We start from the raw sequence: 20,488 nt of genomic DNA on the forward strand, positions 1-20,488 counted from the left end.
AAGACAAGGGCCTCGGATGAGTTGGCTGACCTATCAATGATTATTGTTGCCAAAGGTTTCCAGATGCCTCAAAGCTGATGCAGCCATTGTACGATGACCTCAAGACGTCAGCGTTTCCACTATGTACTAAATCCGTGGAAGCTTTCTACGCTCTTAAACAGGCCATACAGTCTGCACCAGCTCTTTGAATCCCAAATCCTGATATCATCTGAGGACATCCAGTTCTCTTAATGGCTCCACACGTCATAATTGCTATTCTTGGAACCTAAACATCTGTTGGTGCAGCATCATATGAGACTCCAATGTTCGCTCTTGGTTCCGCTGCACCATCCTCAACCCGTCCACGCTGCTTCCTCTTTCCAGGGGGGATGTGGATGATGATACTGATGCTCTCGGAGAAGATGCCTCTACACACTCAGAGGATCATGACTGTCTCGAACAAATGCATGAAGAAGTAGCCTCCCAGAAAAACGTGTCTGAAGACCCACTCCCACATGCTGACGTGACGTTCTTCACTGATGGTTCCAGATTTGCAGATGAAACAGGAAGGTTCCATACGGGATATGCCATGGTTACACATGACCAGGTCATCTCAGCCGGATCCCTACCATCGCACGTCTGCACAAGAAGCGGAACTTAAGGCTTTGAAGTTGGCTTGTCAGGAAGCAACAGAGAAGGTGGTCAACATCTACACGGATTCAAGATACGCTTTCGGAGTGGCTCGTGACTTCAGCAGTATCTGGGCAGCCAGAGGATACCTAACGTCCAGTGGAACTCCTGTAATAATGCTGCTACCATGCAAGAACTTGTGGTCGCTCTGAATCTACCTTCAGAGGTTGCAGTGATCAAGATCAAAGCTCACGGGAGACTGGATTCTCCAGAAGCAAGGGGAAACTACTTATTTGCTGACAAAACAGCAAAAACCTATGCTGTGGATCCATTTGGGAAAGAAAAAGCAGCGGTGTACGTGTCACAAAACACTGAAGAAGGGACTAAAGGCTCTCTTATGAGGATCATCCATCTACATCAAGACAAGACATCGGATGATGAAAAGAAGTCATGGCAAGAAGGAGGAGCTAAAAAAAGGATGAAGATGGAGTCTGGAGGATGAACAAAAAGGTCTGTCTACCCCGTAATCTGTACCCCTCAGTGACAGAATGGGCACATGGTATCACCCACAGAGGCAAGAATCAGATGAATGACCTAATTTGGAAGATTTATATGGCACCTGGGATCTCTACTGTCACCCAAAATTATTTCAAGTCCTGCCTTGTGTGTGCAGCATGCAATCCAGCACCACCTCAGAAAGTTACTCAGAAACATTTGGCTAAACCTCTTTATCCCTTTCAGAAAATTCAGATTGACCACATTCGAATGCCAAAAGTAGGGAAGTATGAGTATGTACTGGTAGTGACTGACATGTTCTCAGGATGGCCCGAAGCCTATCCAGTAACAAACATGACTGCCAGAGTGACTGTTAAGAGACTGATGACTGAAGTAGTCTGCAGATATGGGGTCCCAGAGTAATTGAGAGTGACCAAGTACCCGTATTCATTGCTGCTCTGACTAAAGAAATATGGACATTAGTGGGAGCTGATTTGGGTTTACATACTCCATATCACCCACAGAGCAGTGGGAAAGTAGAAAGACTGAATTACGCCTTCAAAAATAAAATACTGAAAGCCAGTTAGGAGGTCAGACTTGGACAGACATTTTGCCCGTTGCCGTTCTACTAAACTCACACCATTCGAGATTCTTTTTGGGGGGCCTCCAAGGTTGGGTCAATATTTTCCACAACAGCTAGCCTTGGGAAGTGATACTCTTGTAAATTATGTAATTATTGTTACTAAAGAACTGTCAATAACACATGTACGAGTTTTATCATCCATTCCAGGTCCAGATTCCAGTGAAGGTACCCATGCCTTCCAACCTGGTGACTACGTGCTTGTAAAGAAGTTCATCAGAAAGACATCCCTGGAGTTGAGATTTAAGGGTCCCTACCAAGTGCTCCTGACTACTCCTACTTCAGTCAGGGCTGCTGAGCGCCTCCTGGATCCATCTCTCACATTATAAAGTTGTTAGACAGTTAGGGACAGAGTAGGATCTGACCTGCTTGTCAAAGTCCAGCTACAAAGGGAGGTTTTCCACAAGGGAAAACTTGTCTCAAACTGGTGAAAACTCCAATTCCCCCTCCCGGGCAAGACGGTCAGATCTAGGATGTGTACATCAGGGTTAGTCACATGTGTATTTTAAGGAACCATGGAGATGGGAGATTGGAGAGTAATACATCCAGCAGGTAGGGAAGTCCCGAGGACATGGGTAACGCGCTCCGATATACCTCCGCACTATACCCATAATTAGTCACACATTATCTGGTGTCAGTAGCATCCATGTTGTCATGAAGCTTCTGATGTCATAATAACACTTAACATCGATGGGTTAGGGAACCACGGTGGGATCAAGATAAAAGAAAAGGTTAATAAAGTATTTAGGGGGGACTGTTGAGGAGAGCCATAAGATCAAATACTTAATTAACCTCAACAGATAAGGTAATTGAGAGAAACAACCCATAACATGTATTGTTTAACCTTACATACGTTTTCCTCAGACAAAGTGAGACACTGAAGATGGCCGCCATCTCCTCTACCAGAGCCGTGTGGTCTGGTATCCAAGATGAACAATGAAGACACTGAAGATGGCCGCCATTTCCTGTTTCAGCAGACCGTGTGGTCTGGTATCCAAGATGACGCCCATCCTGATGACCTCATGGATCCACCCACAGCGACGCCCACTCTGATGACCTCACGGACCAACCCACCCTGATGACCTCATGGATCCGCCCATGGACTTGCTCATGCCCAACCCACTAACCAATGGAATACATCCGATCACTCCCATTTTAGAGCTAACCGAGCCCCCTTACAGGAGATATATAACATTGTGTTTTCACTAATAAATTCCCTTCTTGGAGCTGAGCCACACATTGATCAAGGAGAGTTACAGCTGACTGTGTCTGGTGTATTTCTTTAGTGCACATGATCAATATCCATTAGGCCAGGAGTAGGCAACTAGAGAATTGAACATTTTATTAATTGTTCAACCCTAATAGTAGTATATAGCACAGCCACGTAGTATATAACACAGCCACATAGTATATTGCCCAGCCCCGTAGTATATTGTACAGCCATGTGGTATATAGCACAGCCGACGTAGTATATAGCACAGAGACGTAGTATATAACACAGGCCGCATAGTATATAACACAGCCCATGCAGTATATAACAGCCAACGTAGTGTATAGCACAGCCCACGTAGTATCTAACACAGCCCACATAGTATATAGCACAGCCACGTAGTATATAACACAGCCCACGTAGTATATAGCACAGCCACATAGTATATAACACAGCCACGTAGTATATTGCAGAGCCACGTAGTATATAACACAGCCCACGTAGTATATAGCACAGCTACTTAGTATATAACACAGTCCGGTAGTATATTGCACAGCCACGTAGTATATTGCACAGCCATGTAGTATATAACACAGCCCCGTAGTATATTGCACAGCCTCGCAGTATATAACACAGCCCATGCAGTATATAGCACAGAGACGCAGTATATAACACAGCCCACGTAGTGTATTGCAATGTGGGCACCATATCCCTGTTAAAAAAAAGAATTAAAATAAAAAATAGTTATACACTCATCTTCCGTCGGTCCCTGGATCCAGGCCAGGTGTTTACCGATGCTCCTCACGACGCTCCGTTCCCAGTAATGCATTACGGCAATACCACTTGATGATGTAGCGGTCTCGCGAGACCGCTACGTCATCATCTTGCGGGACCGCTACATAGACAGCATCAATAGTAAAAAGTTGGTCACACAGGGTTAATGCCAGCGTTAACGGACTGCTAAACCGCTATGGGGCACTGACTGGAGGGGAGTAGGGAAGGGTGAATTTGCGGCCGATCTGTGCCTGTCGCTGATTGGTCGCGGCAGGCCGGCCGACTGCGACAAATCAGCGACGCGGGATTTCCGTGACAGACAAACAGACAGAAGTCACCCTTAGACGATTATATAGATAGATGTAGCAGCTCGGTGGACACACAATATGGCAGGAGACAGTACCGACCTCTCACAGCCGCTCTCCGTCCTCCTGTATCCGCTCCCACACTCTGCAATATAAAATCCATTCTGTGACACGTTGTGCGGTACAATATATACAATATACGGCATTATATGTTTTTACATCCAGTAGCTGAAAATCCCTCTGTCCTGAAACTTCTCTGAAGATTCACTACAATTGTGTAACAATGTCCCTTGAGAATAGAGGATGAGCCTCTCTCTTGTGCTGGCAGTTTGTTACAATGTATCAGCCCAGAGTCCAGATAGTTTATCTCCAGAGGACTCACTGGACTGGATACAATTGTAGCAAAACTTTTTATTTGTAAGATTTATTTATTGGTCTGTAAAAACAATAGCTGACATGACATCAAGCAGAGGTGCTGAAACACAAAGTATATTAGAAGGTTCCAGAACTTTTCATTGCACAGATTGGACCTTTGATGATGCGACGCCGTCGGCACTCACAGTCTCACCTCTGCATGAGCGGTCCGTGGGGCTGAACTTATAGTACCCTCGCCGGCAGTCACACGTCACCAGCCCCCCGTGGACGTGGCAGTCGCTGGAGGAGAAGTCACATACGTCAAAGTCACACAGACTAAGACCTGCAATATAGACGAAAAAAAGAAGGTGGAGAGTAAGCAAAACCTGGAGGCAAGAGGAGGTATACAGCCGATATAAAAAGTCTACACGCCCTAAAAAATGCCATGTTTTTCACATAAAAAATCCTACTAAGAAGAAGCATTTCAGAGCTTTTTTCCCCTCTTTTAATGTAACTCATAATTTGTACAAATTCATTGAGTAACAAACTGAAATCAGAGAAATATAAAAATAACAAAACTACAGTCAACTGAGAGGGAACTTTTTGGCCATAAATCCAAAAGATGCAAAGTCAGCAGTGTGCATCACCAGAAGATCACCATCCCCATAGGGAGGCATGGTGGAGGCAGCATTTTGATTGGGGTCGTTTTTCAGCAGCTAGAACTTTTGTTGGTGGGTAGAATTATGAACAGTTCCAAATATCAGTCAATTTTGTATCAAAAGCTTCAGGACTCTGCTAAAAAGCTGAAGATGAAGAGAAATGTCACCTTTCAGCAGAGAACAACCCTAATTGACCTCCAAATCATCAAAAGAATGGCTCCTCCAGAGGAACATGGAAGTTGTGGAATGATCCAGCCCAGGAGCAAATCTGAGTCCAAGTGACAATCTTTGGTGAGAGGGCGCTGTACACCGGAGGTCTATCTGACAGATGTACAGCTGCTGCAAGGAGGAGCGGGCAAAGATCGCCAATTCTAGATACAGTTCCATGTAAAAGTTTGGGCACCCCTGGTCAAAATTACTGTTATTGTGAATAATTAAGCAAGTTGAAGACAAAATCATCTCTAAAAGGCCTAAAGTTACAGGTGACACATTAACTTTGTAGTTTAGGTACAACAAATACATTGTCATCTTTTACATTTTAAAAATTACAAAAAGAAAAATGGGCCAATGCAAAAGTTTGGGCACCCAGGGAGATTTGTGTGCTCAGATACCTTTGACCAAGGTTTCAGACCTTAATTATCCTGTTAGGGTTATGGCTTGTTCACCATCATCATTAGGAAAGACCATGTGATGCAAATTTTCCAACTTTATAAAAACCCATCCTCCTCTAACCTTGTGGCAAAAAGCAGCAGCCATGGGAACTTCTAAGCAGCGGAGGAACATTCTGAAAATGGTGGAGGCCACAAAGCTTTCTTCAGTTTGAAATTTAATGAAGAAATAGCCATTACCAGGATGTTATGATCCGGTGGTAGGATCACCAAACTGACCTGATACGTAAACCTGAATAGTAGAACAAGCTCCAGGAATGCGGGAACTATACCGACCGCAATCCTGATCCTATCCACACACACTAAAGGCAGCCGTGGAGCGTTACCTAAAAACCTAGACGCCTCTTCACAGCCTGAGAAACTAGCTACCCCTAGAGAGAAAGCAAAGCCTCACTTGCCTCAGAGAAATAACCCCAAAGTTTAGACAGCCCCCCACAAATAATAACGGTGAGTTAAGGGGAAAATACAAACGTAGGAATGAAACACAGGTTTAAGCAAATGAGGCCCGCTAACACTAAATAGACAGAAGATAGCAGGGATCTGTGCGGTCGGTACAAAAACTATCAAAAACTATCCACGCAGAAAGTACAAGAACCCCCACACCGACTCACGATGTAAGGGGCGCACTTCTGCTCCCCAGAGCTACCAGCAAGCGAAAAATCACATATAAGCAAGCTGGACTGAACACATCATATACTGAGAAACATATTCAAGGAAACAATGAGCAAAAAGAACTAGCAAGACTTAGCTTCTCAGAAATAGACAGGTCACCAGGAAAATCCAGGAGAGGTCAGAACCAGTACTGAATACAACGACAGCAGGCAACAAGTAAAGGTCCAGGTGGAGTTAAATAGGAACCAGCATAGCAGGAAATGAGACAGCTGAGCCCAGCTCCAGACCCGCAGTATCGCTAAAGGCCACCAGAGGGAACCCAGACTGAATTCACAACAGTACCCCCCCCTTGAGGAGGGGTCACCGAACCCTCACCAGAGCCCCCAGGCCGATCAGGACGAGCCGAATGAAAGGCACGAACCAAATCGGCCGCATGGACATCAGAGGCGACAACCCAGGAATTATCCTCCTGACCATAGCCCTTCCATTTAACCAAGTACTGAAGCTTCCGTCTCGAAACACGAGAATCCAAGATCTTCTCCATCACATACTCTAATTCTCCCTCGACCAAGACCGGAGCAGGAGGGTCAACAGAAGGAACCACAGGCACCACATATCTCCGCAACAATGACCTATGGAACACATTGTGAATGGCAAATGATGCTGGGAGGTCCAAACTAAATGACACAGGGTTGAGGATTTCCAAAATCTTATAAGGACCGATGAAACGAGGCTTGAACTTAGGAGAGGAAACCTTCATCGGAACATAACGAGAAGACAACCATACCAAATCCCCCACACGAAGTCGGGGACCCACACAGCGACGGCGGTTAGCAAAGTGCTGAGCCTTCTCTTGTGGCAACGTCAAATTGTCCACCACGTGGTTCCAAATCTGCTGCAACCTATCCACCACAGAATCCACCCCAGGACAGTCAGAAGGCTCAACGTGACCTGAGGAAAAATGAGGATGAAAACCAGAATTGCAATAAAAAGGCGAAACCAAAGTAGCAGAACTAGCCCGATTATTGAGGGCGAACTCAGCCAATGGCAAAAAAGTCACCCAATCATCCTGATCCGCAGAAACAAAATATCTCAGTTAAGTCTCCAAGGTCTGATTAGTTCGTTCGGTTTGGCCATTCGTCTGAGGATGGAAGGCCGATGAAAAAGATAATTCAATGCCCATCTTAGCACAAAAGGACCGCCAAAATCTGGACACAAACTGGGATCCTCTGTCAGACACAATATTCTCAGGAATACCATGCAAACGAACCACATTCTGAAAAAACAGTGGAACCAAATCGGAGGAGGAAGGCAGCTTAGGCAAGGGCACCAAATGGACCATTTTAGAAAATGATCACAAACCACCCAGATAACAGACATCTTCTGAGAGACTGGAAGATCCGAAATAAAATCCATGGAAATATGCGTCCAGGGCCTCTTCGGGACAGGAAAAGGCAAAAGCAGTCCACTGGCACGAGAACAGCAAGGCTTGGCCCGAGCACAAATCCCACAGGACTGCACAAAGGAACGCACATCCCGCGACAAGGAAGGCCACCAAAAGGACCTAGCCACCAAATCCCTGGTACCAAAAATCCCAGGATGACCCGCCAACACCGAAGAATGAACCTCGGAAATGACTCTACTGGTCCATCTATCCAGGACAAACAGTCTCTCCTGTGGACAATGGTCAGGTCTATTGGCCTGAAATTCCTGCAGTACCCATCGTAAATCAGGGGAGATGGCAGACAAAATCACCCCCTCTCTGAGGACACCAGCCGGTTCAGAAACTCCCGGAGAGTCAGGCACAAAGCTCCTAGAAAGAGCATCAGCCTTCACGTTCTTCGAACCCGGAAGGTATGAAACCACAAAATCGAAACGGGAGAAAAACAGCGTCCATCGAGCCTGTCTAGGATTTAGCCGCTTAGCAGACTCGAGATAAGTCAAATTCTTGTGATCCGTCAAGACCACCACACGATGTTTGGCTCCCTCTAGCCAATGTCGCCACTCCTCAAATGCCCATTTCATTGCCAACAACTCCCGATTACCAACATCATAATTCCGCTCGGCAGGCGAAAACTTTCTTGAAAAGAAAGCACATGGCCTCATCACAGAGCCATCAGAGCTTCTCTGTGACAAGACAGCCCCAGCTCCAATCTCAGAAGCATCAACCTCGACCTGGAAGGGCAGAGAGACATCCGGCTGACGCAAGACAGGAGCCAAAGAGAACCGACGTTTGAGCTCCTGAAAGGCCTCCACGGCCGCAGGAGACCAATTCGTCACATCAGAACCCTTCTTGGTCAAATCCGTCAAAGGCTTAACCACACTGGAAAAATTAGTGATGAAGCGACGGTAAAAATTAGCAAAACCCAAGAACTTCTGAAGACTCTTTACCGATGTAGGTTGAGTCCAGTCATAAATAGCCTGGACCTTGACTGGATCCATCTCAATGGTAGAAGGAGAAAATATAAAGCCCAAAAAGGAAACCTTCTGGACTCCGAAGAGACACTTAGAGCCCTTCACAAACAAGGCATTGGCCCGCAGGACCTGAAATACCATCCTGACCTGCTTCACATGAGACTCCCAATCATCAGAAAAGACCAAAATATCATCCAGGTACACAATCATAAACCTATCCAGATATTCTCGGAAGATGTCGTGCATGAAGGACTGGAACACAGAAGGGGCATTAGAAAGCCCAAAAGGCATCACCAAGTACTCAAAATGGCCTTCGGGCGTATTGAATGCTGTTTTCCATTTATCGCCCTGCTTTATACGCACAAGATTATAGGCTCCACGAAGATCTATCTTGGTGAACCAACTGGCCCGCCCCCCTAATCCGAGCAAACAGATCGGACAACAGTGGCAAAGGATACTGAAATTTGACCGTGATGTTATTTAGAAGGCGATAATCTATACAGGGTCTCAGAGAACCATCCTTCTTGGCCACAAAAAAGAACCCCGCACCCAAAGGGGACGAGGACGGGCGAATATGCCCCTTCTCCAAAGACTCCTTGATATAACTCCGCATAGCGGCATGTTCTGGTACAGACAAATTAAAAAGTCGTCCCTTACGGAACTTACTACCAGGAATCAAATTTATGGCGCAATCACAATCCCTATGAGGTGGTAGGGCACTGGACTTGGGCTCATCAAATACATCCTGGTAGTCCGACAAAAATTCAGGGACTTCAGAAGGAGTAGAAGAAGCAATAGACACCAAAGGAGCATCGCCATGAATCCCCTGGCAACCCCAACTTGACACAGACATAGCTTTCCAATCCAAGACTGGATTATGAACCTGCAGCCATGGCAGACCCAACACGACAACATCATGCAAATTATGTAACACAAGAAAGCGAATCACCTCCTGATGTGCAGGAGTCATGCACATAGTCACTTGAGCCCAGTACTGAGGTTTATTCTTGGCCAATGGCGTGGCATCAATTCCCTTTAGTGGAATAGGGAATTGCAAAGGCTCCAAGATAAAACTGCAGCGCCCCAGAGTCCTGGTCGTTGCAGTACTGTGGCTCCGCCGCTAAGGGGGGCTATGGTGCGTCTGATGGCACTGAAGGAGTTCATCTGACCAGGTATCACATACACCAATACATTTCACAGTCGGGCCTCCAGGGGGAGCTAAGGGTGCTATTTATTAGGCCACTCCTCACCACTGTGGGTAAACTGGGGGTCAGGCAGGAAGTTAGACAGAAAGCTGACTGGGTTGGAACCAGGCAACACCTTGTAGCAGAGGGTGTTGTGGGGGAAGATTCGGTAGGGTCCCTGTCAGGTTTGGGACCCTGACAGAGGCCTGGCTACAAGAAAGAACATCACGGGACCGTGCCTGCTCAGCATAGCGGCGGTACCCTAAGAAAGGATTAGAAGCGAGGTTTATTGTGCTGAGTGAGAAACGAGATCAAAGCAAGAGGAGAAATACCAGTAGGAGTCGTGCTGTAAGACCGAGGCAACATCCTACTGAGGCGCACAACCAGCGGCCGGAACGCCGAGGAAGTATTTATATATCTAGCTCCAAGCAATACTTCAAACCAACGGCAGGACAGTCAGTCTCAGGCGGGCTGTCTCACATACATCACCTATGAAGACATGGGGGGCGCACTAGGAGAGGGGCGACTCTAGGGTCCCGGAAGAGCTCCGAGCCTACTCGTCATACGGGTGCCGTCCTAACCAGAACATCAGGGAGGGACGGAGGAGAAGAACATCATCCGAACGAGTTGTGAGGGAACATCAGAAACAGACACAACAGTTGTGGGGTACTATCCCGTAAGCACAGCAGGGGAGGACCACAACACATAGCGCTAGCAGGAAGGCACAGATTTCCACCTGCAAAGAGAACTCTGGAGGTGCCATTGGGCCGGCCGGACTTGCGTAGCCTGGTGAACCGTATTCCGGACTGAGGACCCAGAGATCTTCAGTAAAGAGGTAAAGAGACTGCAACCTGGTGTCCTCGTTATTTACTGCACCGCACCACCACCACCATCCACATCTATCAGATACTGTGCGCCCTTCGGCAGGGTCATGGACCGGGGCCTAGCCACCGTGACAACCCCAGAGCAGAGACTCAGAGGCCCGGTACCGGGTGCCCCTCGGCCCTGCGGCAGTGGGGGCGCTACAAAACCACAGCGCCTGGCAAAAGACAAATCCATCAAATTCAGGGCAGCACCTGAATCCACAAAAGCCTTAACTGGGTAGGATGACAGAGAGCAAATCAAAGTAACAGACAAAATGAATTTAGGCTGTACAGTACCAATGGTGACAGACTTAGCGAAGTTTTTTATGCGCTTAGAACAATCTGAGATAACATGAGCAGAATCACCACAGTAAAAGCACAACCCATTCTGACGTCTGTGATTTTGCCGTTCAATTCTGGTCAGAATCCTGTCACATTGCATAGACTCAGGCTTCTGCTCAGAAAATACCGCCAGATGGTGCACTGGTTTGCGCTCCCGTAAGCGCCGATCAATCTGAATGGCCAAAGACATTGACTCATTCAGACCCGCAGGCGTGGGGAACCCCACCATAACATCCTTAATGGCTTCAGAAAGACCCTTTCTGAAAATCGCTGCCAAGGCACACTCATTCCATTGAGTGAGCACAGACCATTTCCTAAACTTCTGACAGAAAACCTCTGCTTCATCCTGACCCTGGGAGAGAGCCAGCAAAACCTTTTCTGCCTGGTCTACCAGATTAGGTTCCTCATAGAGCACTCCAAGCGCCAGAAAAAACGCATCCACATTTTGCAATGCAGGATCTCCCGGCGCCAGAGAGAATGCCCAATCTTGAGGGTCACCACGCAACAAAGAAATAATAATTTTAACTTGCTGAATCGGATCACCAGAGGAACGAGGTCTCAGAGAAAGGAATAATTTGCAATTATTTTTAAAGTTCAAAAACCTAGATCTGTCTCCGGAGAACAGCTCAGGAATAGGTATCTTAGGCTCTGACATAGGACTGCGGACTACATAATCCTGAATGCCTTGTACCCTAGCAGTGAGATGATCCACACTAGAAGACAGACTCTGAAGGTCCATAGCCGCAGCTGAATTGTGAACCACCCAGAGGTTAAGGGGAGGAGAGAGGCTAGACACACTGCAGAGGAAAAAAAAAAAATGAACTCAGGATTTCTCTTATCCCTCTTTTGCGATGCATTAACTCTTTACTGGCCTGCTGTACTGTTATGATCCGGTGGTAGGATCACCAAACTGACCTGATACGTAAACCTGAAGAGTAGAACAAGCTCCGGGAATGTGGGAAATATACCGACCGCAATCCTGATCCTATCCACACACACTAAAGGCAGCCGTGGAGCGTTACCTAAAAACCTAGACGCCTCTTCACAGCCTGAGAAACTAGCTACCCCTAGAGAGAAAGCAAAGCCTCACTTGCCTCAGAGAAATAACCCCAAAGTTTAGACAGCCCCCCACAAATAATAACGGTGAGTTAAGGGGAAAATACAAACATAGGAATGAAAAACAGGTTTAAGCAAATGAGGCCCGCTAACACTAAATAGACAGAAGATAGCAGGGATCTGTGCGGTCGGTACAAAAACTATCAAAAACTATCCACGCAGAAAGTACAAGAACCCCCACACCGACTCACGATGTGAGGGGCGCACTTCTGCTCCCCAGAGCTACCAGCAAGCGAAAAATCACATATAAGCAAGCTGGACTGAACACATCATATACTGAGAAACATATTCAAGGAAACAATGAGCAAAAAGAACTAGCAAGACTTAGCTTCTCAGAAATAGACAGGTCACCAGGAAAATCCAGGAGAGGTCAGAACCAGTACTGAATACAACGACAGCAAGCAACAAGTAAAGGTCAAGGTGGAGTTAAATAGGAACCAGCATAGCAGGAAATGAGACAGCTGAGCCTAGCTCCAGACCCGCAGTATCGCTAAAGGCCACCAGAGGGAACCCAGACGGAATTCACAACACAGGAACAGTGGAGGTCAAGATAAGGTCTGGAAGACCAAGCAATATTTCAGTGAGAGCTGCTCATAGGATTGCTAGAGACACAAATCAGAACTGCCGCTTGACAGCAAAAGACCTTCAGAAAGATTTAGCAGACTCTGGAGTTGTGGTACATTTTTCTACTGTTCAGAGACACCTGCACAAATATGGTCTTCATGGAAGAGTCGCCAGAAGAAAACCTCTCCTGCGTCCTCACCATTTAATTCAGCATCAGACGTATGCAAAAGAACATCTAAACAAGCCTGATACATTTCGGAGAAAATGTATACGGCAGGTCTTGTGGGGTGTTCCCAGTGTATAACTTGTCTTGTGGAGTGCCATGGGATATGGCAGGTCTTGTGGGGTGCTCCCAGTATACTGCAGGTCTTGTGGGGTGTTCCCAGTATACGGTGGGTCTTGTGGGGTGTTCCCAGTATACGGCGGGTCTTGTGGGGTGTTCCCAGTATACGACAGGTTTGTGGGGTGTTCCGGGTTACGGCAGGTCTTGTGGGGTGTTCCTAGTATACGGCGGGTCTTGTGGGGTGTTCCTAGTATACGGCGGGTCTTGTGGGGTGCTCCCAGTATACGGCGGGTCTTGTGGGATGACCCCAGTACACGATAATCTACACAATATTAGACCTACCGGTAATATTGTTTCCAGGAATCCATGCTGACAGCACTGGTAATTCCATCCCTTAAATTTTGTATTGGTGCTGATTAACTTGTGCAGAATTTCAATAAATAAGAATTGCTTCCATCCTGGTGTAATGCTTGGAGAAATCACTGGGGGGTGTGGGTGGGAGGGGTCTTTTGGCCTCTCCTGTGTTTCCTGTCCCTGTGGGGATGGAGGGACTGTCTACATGGTGCTGTCGGGATGGAAACAATGTTACTGATAGGACTAAACCCCATTTTCACATGTAAAGCGCCATGGAATAAACAGCGCTATAATAATAATAATAATAACATGATTTGGAGCGCCCCCACGTCAGGGCAATGGGGTACTCGGTACCGGGTCCTTCTCGGTTCTGGGGATGTCACGGTGGCTTGACCCGGTCCGTGGCCCTTTGAAGGGCGTCCAATTAAAGGTGTAGTTTGCACGGTGTTCGTGACGCCACCTGTGGTATTCGGTCAGGGTGACCGACGCTGCTTAGGGGTCCGCTGGGGTGATGTTATAGCAGCAAGATGGTATACCTTCCCACAGGTGAAGTGTATCCCCAGGACTTCCCAGAAGTGTAGAGGGTAATGGTGGACGATGTGAGGCGCAGGGAATAACGAGGACACAAGGTTGCAGTCTCTTTACCACAGTCCAGGGTACAGACCACAGGGTAGGCAGAGTCCACCGGTCTGAAGGCAAATCCAGAGTCCCCTTATCCAGGTGGAAATCAGTAGCCTTCCTACTAGCGCCTGTGTGTCGTAGACCCTTCCTGCTGAGCAACTCGGTAAGGTCCTCACAACTCTCGTGGATGTTTCTGATGTCTTCTCTCTGTCCCCCAGATGGTATGGATAGGACAAACCCGTATGACTGGGATGGCCTGAGGCTTGTTTATAGGGACCCTAGAGATGCCCCGACCGCCACAATTTGCTACCTTCTTAGGTATTAAGGTCGGGCAGCCAACTTGGAATTGACTGTCCTGCCGGTCTCTGAAGTAATGCGTAGAGTCAATTACTCCCTCGGTGTTCCGGCCACCGGCTACGCGCCTCAGAAGGAGGCTGCCTGTCTCGGGGCAGAACTCCTCCCGGTATTATCTCCTTGTGCTGTGACTTCGTTTCTCACTCTCTACAACACAGTTCGCTCCGTGTCCTTTCTTTGGATACTGCCGCACGTGGGGCAGGTGCAGCTCCGTAACGTTCTATCCCGCTAGGCCTCTGTCAGGATCCCACCCCTGACAGGGACCCTCTGTCTGCAGCTCAGATGTTCCTCCTTTTCCCCGTCTGCCTGACAGGTACTCACTGGGTCAAACCCAGGCAGCGTCTGACTAACTTTCTATCCAAACCACCAGTTTTACCCTTCTGTGAGGAGTGCCCTACTAGATAGGAGCAAGGCTCCCCCTGGTGGGTTGGAGTGTGAAGTGTGGTGCATGTTTGGTGATACCTGGAAGGATGGACTCCTTTATTACCTTCAGACGTAATATCACTCCCCCTGGTGGAAGAATGACATTACTGCAGCAACCAGGACTCTGGGGCGCTGCACTCCCCCCCCCGTTAAGTCCAGCACTCCCGGGCTGGGAAAAGAAAACAACAATACATCAGCAAAAAGACATACAAATTTTTGGAATGCTGTAAAACAGAATAATATAACAATGCTTCCCTTTATGGGAGGTGAGAACACTTGAACGTTACAAACAAGAACATATTTACATTGTGCGTATGACTTTAAATAACAAGTATTAACTAACTATGAAGGACCATTACCCATACGGGTATTCTATCTACTAAGTGCAAAGTCTTTTAACTCACTTCCTAAAGCTCTCTAGAGGACTCACTAACCCCTACGGGTTCACTTTATTGAAATGCAGAACAGGTTTCACCCCCACTACGGGCTCACTGTATCCTTCTTCCAATTTCTTTTGTCCTCAATTTTATTCAAAGTACATCATTAAACATTTCACTCTCAACATTTATCAAACATTTTACTATTCTTGGCTACATACTATCACTATGTAAAACATTATGGCTATCTAACGTCTTAAAGCAACATTATCCAAGTGCAATAAGTAAACATTCCCTTTAAGAGGAAACCCAAGTCTTTTCAGAGGTAGTGCAAATAATCACATCATTAATTTCCAAGTTTGTTTAAGCGGTATGACGTGATCTGAGGGACCTGTTACGAACCCCCAAACGTTGGTCTTGGGTGGGCTACAAGTCGTGTAATCCTGACCCGGAATTCTGCCGCACCAACGGGTTTTTCTTCAGGTCTGTAAGGCAAAGCAGTTATTTTTACAGCATAATTTAACAGCAGTTTCTGTTAAGAGGCAGTCTCTGTAAAAGCCTCCTATGTAAAACCAGTAGAGAGCACCCTTAAGAAGGTGCAAACTATTTACAGCAACAGTTTGTGAATCATTCACCGTCCATGATTCAGCAGTTCTTTTGGTAAAACAATGATGAACTTGTGCAAAACTAGAAACAACAGGGATCCTGGGTAAACAAAGGGATCCCTTTAAGAAGAATAACCCTGGACGGGTTTAAGCAGCAAATGGAGAACGAACAGTTAACTATTTACAATCCGTGGTTTTGAGGTTTATTTAAACCACTCTGGAGGTAGTACCGGCGGGGGTAGTCCTTTTGGGTATTGGCTACCGCCTGGTACTACATAGGGAGGTCTCTCATCCCATTTGGGGGTCTGAGTACCCACTGTTTTCCTCTCGGGGGTAATCTTGGCGTGGGCCACCACGGGTGTTGGCTCAGTAGCCACAACAGTTTCAGTCGTGGTGACAGTGCAAGTGGTAATCCGAGTCGCGGTATAGGTGGGGGTGACAGTGGTCTGGACGCAAGGTGGCGCCGTTGCCACAGGAGACAATTTAGCTGGGCCTTTTGCAGGATGTGCCACAATGTCTCTCCTTTTGTGCACATTTAAGGCGAACCAGCCCTTTTCACCGAAATGTCTGGTGTAAGTAACGGTGTCTCCCGGGTAAAGGTCTCGGTCTGGGTGGCCTTCCCAGAGGTGGGACTCCACATCTCTCCTGTTCACAAAGACCTCTGCATACAGCCCCTGCTCTTTGATGAAGCCCCATCCCCCTCGGAGCTTGAAGGCTACAACTGTGCCCTGCCTGCGCGGGGCCTGGTGAGTGGCGCGGTCCTTGCGGGCTTGGGCCTTGACAGTTAGATCACGCTCGTTATGGGCCTTGCGCTGGGCCTGGTGTCTCTCTTCCTTCTCCTCCCACCGACGAGCAAGCTGGGCCTGGTAGTCCTCCCAACTCAGGACCTCAACTGTCTCTCCCTTCTGGGTTGCTGCTCTGGGGAACTCCATAAAGTCAGACCCAGGATTTACCCAGCGGTACACAGTCCGTTCAGCGTACACTTCACCCGGCAAGGTGATGGGCGCTATTGGGGCCTTTAAGAACTGCTCCATGCCCGTGGCCTGGTCCCAGGGTTCAAGGCGCTGGAGTCTATGGGTCCCGTGGGGAGGTGGCGCTGAGACGGGGCCTACCAGGAGGCCTTCCGTTACCGGGGCAGGGTCAGCGTGCTTACCGGCCACAGCGGTGTCCTCCATGTCAGCTGGCTCCGCCGGCGGTGTCGTCAGGTATGCGGCCTTGGTGTTTACTCGCATCTGCAGGAGCTGGTCAATCAGCTCCTCCATCCCGGCCTGTAGGGAGTTGGTGTCAGTGTTGGAGGTCTGGTTGCCGTACCCCTCTGGGTAGCTGGGGGAGTCTTCTGCTCCGACCCCACGCTCTGGTTCTGGGCAGCTTTCCATGGCGTCCTCCGCATGGCTGGCGTCTTCCTGGTCCTTTTCCCGCTCTCTCCTCCTGGGGAGGTTTCGCTTCTGTTGTCTCTGCCCACCATTGAGGATCAGGAGGCGGATCTCGGCTGCTGATGGACACGTCCTCAAGGTACAGAGATATTTAGATTGGGCGGCCAATGTTTTTCGCGCTTCCCAGTTCGTTCACGCCCACAACTCCACGCCCTTCTTCTTCTCCTGTGCTCCTCGTGGCGCTGTAATGGCGGCGATTTTGGCGGGAATTTTGGCGGCAAATGTCTTTAAGCAAATCACAGTTCCAATACAGTTCGTAGGCACACATGACCCGATTCTTCAGGCTTAAGTAGATCCTGTTCGTGATGCCAAGATTTGGATCGCCCCCACGTCAGGGCAATGGGGTACTCGGTACCAGGTCCTTCTCAGTTCTGGGGATGTCACGGTGGCCTGACCCAGTCCGTGGCAATTTGAGGGGCATCCAATTAAAGGTGTAGTTTGTACGGTGTTCGTGACGCCACCTGTGGTATTCGGTCAGGGGTCCGCTGGGGTGATGTTATAGCAGCAAGATGGTATACCTTCCCACAGGTGAAGTGTGTCCCCAGCGCTTCCCAGAAGTGTAGAGGGTAATGGTGGACGATGTAAGGCGCAGTGAATAACGAGGACACAAGGTGGCAGTCGCTTTACCCTTTACTGGAAGCTTCAGCATCCACAGTCCAGAGCACCAGATCACAGGGTAGGCAGAATCCGCTGGTCCGAAGGCAAATCCAGAGTCCCCTTATCCAGGTGGAAATCAGTAGCCTTCCTACTAGCGCCTGTGTGTTGTAGTCCCTCCCTACTGAGCAACTCGGTAAGGTCCTCACAACTCTCGTGAATGTTTCTGATGTCTTCTCTCTGTCCCCCAGATGGATAGGACAAACCCGTATGACTGGGATGGCCGGAGGCTTGTTTATAGGGACCCTAGAGATGCCCCAACCCCCACAATTTGCCACCGTGCCTTCTTAGGTATTAAGGTCGGGCAGCCAACTTGGAATTGACTGTCCTGCCGGTCTCTGAAGTAAAGCGTAGAGTCAATTACTCCCTCGGTGTTCCGGCCACCGGCTACGCGCCTCAGAAGGAGGCTGCCGATCTCGGGGCAGAACTCCTCCCGGTGTTATCTCCTTGTGCTGTGACTTCGTTTCTCACTCTCTACAGCACACTTCGCTTCGTGTCCTTTCTTTGGATACTACCGCACGTGGGGCAGGCGCAGCTCCGTAAGCTTTCTGTCCCGCTAGGCCTCTGTCAGGATCCCACCCCTGTCAGGGACCCTCTGTCTGCAGCTCCGATGTTCCTCCTTCCCCTCTGTCTGCCTGACAGGTCCTCTCTGGGTCAAACCCAGGCAGCGTCTGACTAACTTTCTATCCAAACCACCAGTTTTACCCTTCTGTGAGGAGTGCCCTAATAGATAGGAGCCTAGCTCCCCCTGGTGGTCTGGAGTGTGAAGTGTGGTGTGTGACTTGTGATACCTGGAAGGATGGACTCCTTTATTACCTTCAGACGTAATATCACTCCCCCTGGTGGAAGACCGACAATACTGCAATGACCAGGACTCTGGGGCGCTGCATATGCAGCTGTCAGTGCTGTGGCTGACCAGTGTATATACACACTGGGTGAGGGGATTGGCAGCAGCTGCCATTACTTCCCTGTCTCACAGTCCCAGTTCTTCAGCAGGTAATTAACCATAGGAACATTTTGGACATTAATACTCCGACCTCGTTACTGAGACCCACTGGTCTAATTATGATACACGGCACAAGCGCCTTCTCTCCCCATCGGTCACTTCTGGGCTCTGTCTCCTGTTCTCCCTTTATAGGCGGCTGTCCATATTGCCCTTGTAAATCTCAGCCTAGATAAAGCCACGGTCTCCAGTTTGCTTTCCCCACCATTTGGAGACCCTGTGCTTTCTCGGTCTTATTAAAACTATTTAATATTGTTATTTAATAAAGGTATCCTTCCTCGTACGTCGTCTTCTATCACTTCTCATCTGTATGGCACCTACCATAATTATGCTAATCACATGTTTTTCAGCCTTCTCCAATTAGGACTATGGGAATAATAGTAAGTATATGGGTAGAATGTATCACTGTGTGTCACTCTGTTATATAAATAATCGATTTATCCATCTTGGTGACATCTTTGATTCACAGCAAAGCAACACAGGACAAATCAAATCACCCGTGTGTACAGGAGGGAAGGGATCTCTGCAGTTACAGCAGTAATAGAGGGGAGAAGGGTTCTCTGCAGTTACAGCAGTAATAGAGGGGAGAAGGGTTCTCTGCAGTTACAGCAGTAATAGAGGGGAGAAGGGTTCTCTGCAGTTACAGCAGTAATAGAGGGGAGAAGGGTTCTCTGCAGTTACAGCAGTAATAGAGGGGAGAAGGGTTCTCTGCAGTTACAGCAGTAAGAGGAGGGAAGGGTTCTCAACAGTTACAGCAGTAATAGAGGGGAGAAGGGTTCTCTGCAGTTACAGCAGTAATAGAGGGGAGAAGGGTTCTCTGCAGTTACAGCAGTAATAGAGGGGAGAAGGGTTCTCTGCAGTTACAGCAGTAATAGAGGGGAGAAGGGTTCTCTGCAGTTACAGCAGTAAGAGGAGGGAAGGGTTCTCAACAGTTACAGCAGTAATAGAGGGGAGAAGGGTTCTCTGCAGTTACAGCAGTAATAGAGGGGAGAAGGGTTCTCTGCAGTTACAGCAGTAATAGAGGGGAGAAGGGTTCTCTGCAGTTACAGCAGTAATAGAGGGGAGAAGGGTTCTCTGCAGTTACAGCAGTAATAGAGGGGAGAAGGGTTCTCTGCAGTTACAGCAGTAATAGAGGGGAGAAGGGTTCTCTGCAGTTACAGCAGTAATAGGAGGGGAGAAGGGTTCTCTGCAGTTACAGCAGTAATAGAGGAGGGAAGGGTTCTCTGCAGTTACAGCAGTAAGAGGAGCGAAGGGTTCTCAACAGTTACAGCAGTAATAGAGGGGAGAAGGGTTCTCTGCAGTTACAGCAGTAATAGAGGGGAGAAGGGTTCTCTGCAGTTACAGCAGTAATAGAGGGGAGAAGGGTTCTCTGCAGTTACAGCAGTAATAGAGGGGAGAAGGGTTCTCTGCAGTTACAGCAGTAATAGAGGAGGGAAGGGTTCTCTGCAGTTACAGCAGTAAGAGGAGGGAAGGGTTCTCTGCAGTTACAGCAGTAATAGAGGGGAGAAGGGTTCTCTGCAGTTACAGCAGTAATAGAGGGGAGAAGGGTTCTCTGCAGTTACAGCAGTAAT

The 20,488-nt window shown here is 48.1% G+C and overlaps 1 protein-coding gene across 1 annotated transcript in view; it reads right to left on the reverse strand.

Annotated features, from left to right (window-relative positions):
- Nucleotides 1-20,488, reverse strand: part of LOC143781384 (uncharacterized) — a 64,768-nt gene that overhangs the window by 24,839 nt on the left and 19,441 nt on the right. The window contains exons 8-9 of the mRNA XM_077267976.1: nt 4,602-4,730; nt 4,136-4,178 (exon numbers count right to left, since the gene is read on the reverse strand). Coding sequence (XP_077124091.1) covers nt 4,136-4,178; nt 4,602-4,730 — 172 coding nt within the window. The remainder of the gene's footprint in view (nt 1-4,135; nt 4,179-4,601; nt 4,731-20,488) is intronic.

Source organism: Ranitomeya variabilis, chromosome 6 (genome assembly GCF_051348905.1).
Source record: "Ranitomeya variabilis isolate aRanVar5 chromosome 6, aRanVar5.hap1, whole genome shotgun sequence".
NCBI lineage: Eukaryota > Metazoa > Chordata > Amphibia > Anura > Dendrobatidae > Ranitomeya > Ranitomeya variabilis.